Source organism: Cicer arietinum, chromosome 3 (genome assembly GCF_000331145.2).
Source record: "Cicer arietinum cultivar CDC Frontier isolate Library 1 chromosome 3, Cicar.CDCFrontier_v2.0, whole genome shotgun sequence".
Taxonomy (NCBI): Eukaryota; Viridiplantae; Streptophyta; class Magnoliopsida; order Fabales; family Fabaceae; genus Cicer; species Cicer arietinum.
In genome coordinates, this window is record NC_021162.2 from 67,112,274 (window position 1) to 67,114,985 (window position 2,712).

At 29.9% G+C, this 2,712-nt stretch overlaps 1 protein-coding gene across 6 annotated transcripts; it reads left to right on the plus strand.

Annotated features, from left to right (window-relative positions):
• Positions 1–520: 520 nt before the first annotated feature.
• LOC105851812 (DET1- and DDB1-associated protein 1) lies at positions 521–2,706 on the plus strand. 6 transcript variants are annotated; one of them, XM_012713819.3, is made up of 5 exons: positions 521–735; positions 1,088–1,192; positions 1,915–1,972; positions 2,291–2,352; positions 2,474–2,706. In XM_012713819.3, exons 2-5 carry the CDS (start codon positions 1,106–1,108, stop codon positions 2,546–2,548), a joined length of 282 nt encoding a protein of 93 aa, XP_012569273.1. In that variant the 5' UTR covers positions 521–735; positions 1,088–1,105; the 3' UTR covers positions 2,549–2,706. The 6 variants fall into 6 exon arrangements, with proteins under 6 accessions (XP_012569273.1, XP_012569274.1, XP_012569275.1 ...); XM_012713820.3 differs by having other exon boundaries at positions 1,092–1,192; XM_012713821.3 differs by having other exon boundaries at positions 1,095–1,192.
• Positions 2,707–2,712: the final 6 nt, after the last annotated feature.

Below are 2,712 nucleotides of genomic sequence, written 5' to 3' on the forward strand. Positions count from 1 at the left end.
AAATATTGTGTTAAAAAATGTGTTTATAATCATTTTTTTCTTATAACATAAATTATTTAAAATCTAAGAATCAATTTTTATACTATTGTATTCTCTTGAAAAACTTGTATTCCCTATTGAATCCAGCTGTAAATTAAATATTAGAGTTTAAAATCTCATTTAAAAAATTCTCTATTAAATTATTTAATATTTAACTTTTTATAGAAATAATTTTTTTAAATTTATATTATTATTTTATATTTTTTTTGGATTAATTGAGGACGCTCGTAAATCTAATATTTTGTTAATTTATTTAAATTTTTTTTTTTGAAAAATATAAAAAATGTCTTTAAAAGAATCTAAAAAAATTTAAATTATTTTTGAGAAAAATATTTGTGTTTTTTTTTAAAAAAATCTAATCAGAAAAGTTTAAAGAAAAATAAAAAATACATCAAAATTTAAAAAAATAATTGAAAATTAAATCTAAAAGGTAGGCTCATAGACCCCACTTATTCCACCAAATTTTAGGATTTGTTAGTTTTGTATTTCCTGCTTTTTTGAACCTTATAAAACTGTAAATTTTATGGTTCGAGAGAGATCTCTAATTTGAAACCCCAACTTCACTCTCAGAGTCTCAGTGTTACTTACCACTTGTATCTTGCGCTTTCGTTAATAAATCCCAAATCATTTTCTTTTTCTTTTTTTGCTTTTATCGCTTGCAATTTGTTGGAGCGTTATTCTTTGCAGATTATTATTGTGAGTTTTCTTATAACTACATCGTTCCCTATTAAATCTTTATTGTTAATTTAATTCTTCAGCAATTTCATACATCGGATGCTTTGAGATGACAAGTTATATATTTTTTTTTTCTGGGGCTCTAGTTCAATCTCTCTCGAAATTTAGGGTTTTTCTTTTTAATTGAAGAAATTCTCCAATTCAGATTATACAGTGAAAAAATTCACTTTTATTAACCTATAAGCCATAAATAATAATGTAGAATCGGGTTAGGAATTAGGAAAAGAAAATAATGAGTGAGTGCATACTTGTGAAATTTAAATCACCGTGCTTACTTTTGATTTGTTTTGTTTTGTGCCTTTGAAATTTGGAGCAAGTAGGTGGGCACTTTATGGATTCTATACTCGGTAATTTGCCATCTTTTAACCCTCAGAACTTCAGTCAGATAAAACCTTGTTCGGATCCTTATATTTCTACTGTAAGTTTTTCTTCTTCTTTTCTTTCTATTATTAAAGTATGTGAAACTATAAGTAATTGATTATCCTGGTATTCAACTATTCAAATTTATATTGTATCATCACTCTAATTGTGTATGATCATGTGTTTTTATTATACTTTTATTTCTAGTTTGTTGAAATAACTTGAGTTATACTTAATTTTTCTTTTCTGTCAATAAAAAAAATCCTCGTGGCTTTCAGCCATATCAGTTTCCATGATACACTGTTAGAAACCCGGATTTAGAGAGAAAATTAAATGTATTATCGATTAAAAAGGTGAATATTACAGAAGAATAACCCCTAGAATCTCAAAGCAAATGCTCCTCAGAAGGATTCGTTTTGTACCTTTGTTGAAGGATATAAAGTATGTTCGCAGAATGTTTAAGTATTTGATTAGGAAGCTTAAATATTAAAAAAAATTTATCTTGAAGTCAAAACCTTCTGAATGGATCACAGTTTTTCCTTTACCTTTTTTTCTCATCTAGTGAGGAACGAACCAGTTTGGGACTTTGGGGAGCGCGGTATGTGTGTTGTTGTTGTTTCTGACTCATTTGTAAAGTGAATGAAATTCACTATTTTAAAATATCTAAATAAGTGTTTGTAGGACCAACCGTTTTCTATTATTCAATAGCTTATGATGGGTCACCTACTCATTTATTTTCTTATGTTTTGTTGAAATGAAATTTCTATTTTCATGCAGCAGCGAATGACACCTTCTACTTACGTTCCTACTCACTGCACCCTTCCACCACCTGATCAAGGTAGTGACTAGAACTTTATGCTACTTCTATTGTAATCTTATGCTGTCCTTATTTGATTGATAATCTATTTGAAAAATTGTAACATTCCTTTGGATTATTCATTTTTCCCGAAATCATTTTGTGGAGGAAAATGGAAATGAGAACATAAATTGTGTCCTCCAACCAAACATACCATTAACTGCACTTGCAGTTTTCTTTTTTCTTTCTTTTTTACTGAGATGTATGCGGCAAATTTTCTGTCAGCCTCATTCGTTTGATTTATTTGGGGTTTTCTAATTGAGGGTTTGCTAACTAACCTGTGGAAAATTCTTTTGACAGTGATAAAGACTGAACTTGGAAATATCTTACCGAGGCACATTTATTGCAATGTTCTGGAACAGGTTAGTTTTGAAAGTTAAATCTCTTATATTTTGGTGCCGGTAGAGGCATGCACATGACTGTGCAGTACCCTCCCATCACCATAAAGGGACTAACCACTGCATATGCCCATTTCCATTGCAGGTAAAACCTAACGAAGTTGCAGCTGGTAGCGTTTTACCGGAGCATGAATTCAAGCAACTTCAGGTTTCCACATGAAAGTGTTCTTTGACCAACTATTTTATGCAATCAGCTACTTTTTCAAATGATATACTCTTATTTTAGGAAGAGTTTGGTGCTGGTGTATATATATATATATATTTGTGTGCCATGCTTCTTCTGTTGCACAGTTGACAGCAGCTTGTTGCCACTAGTTAGGGAAA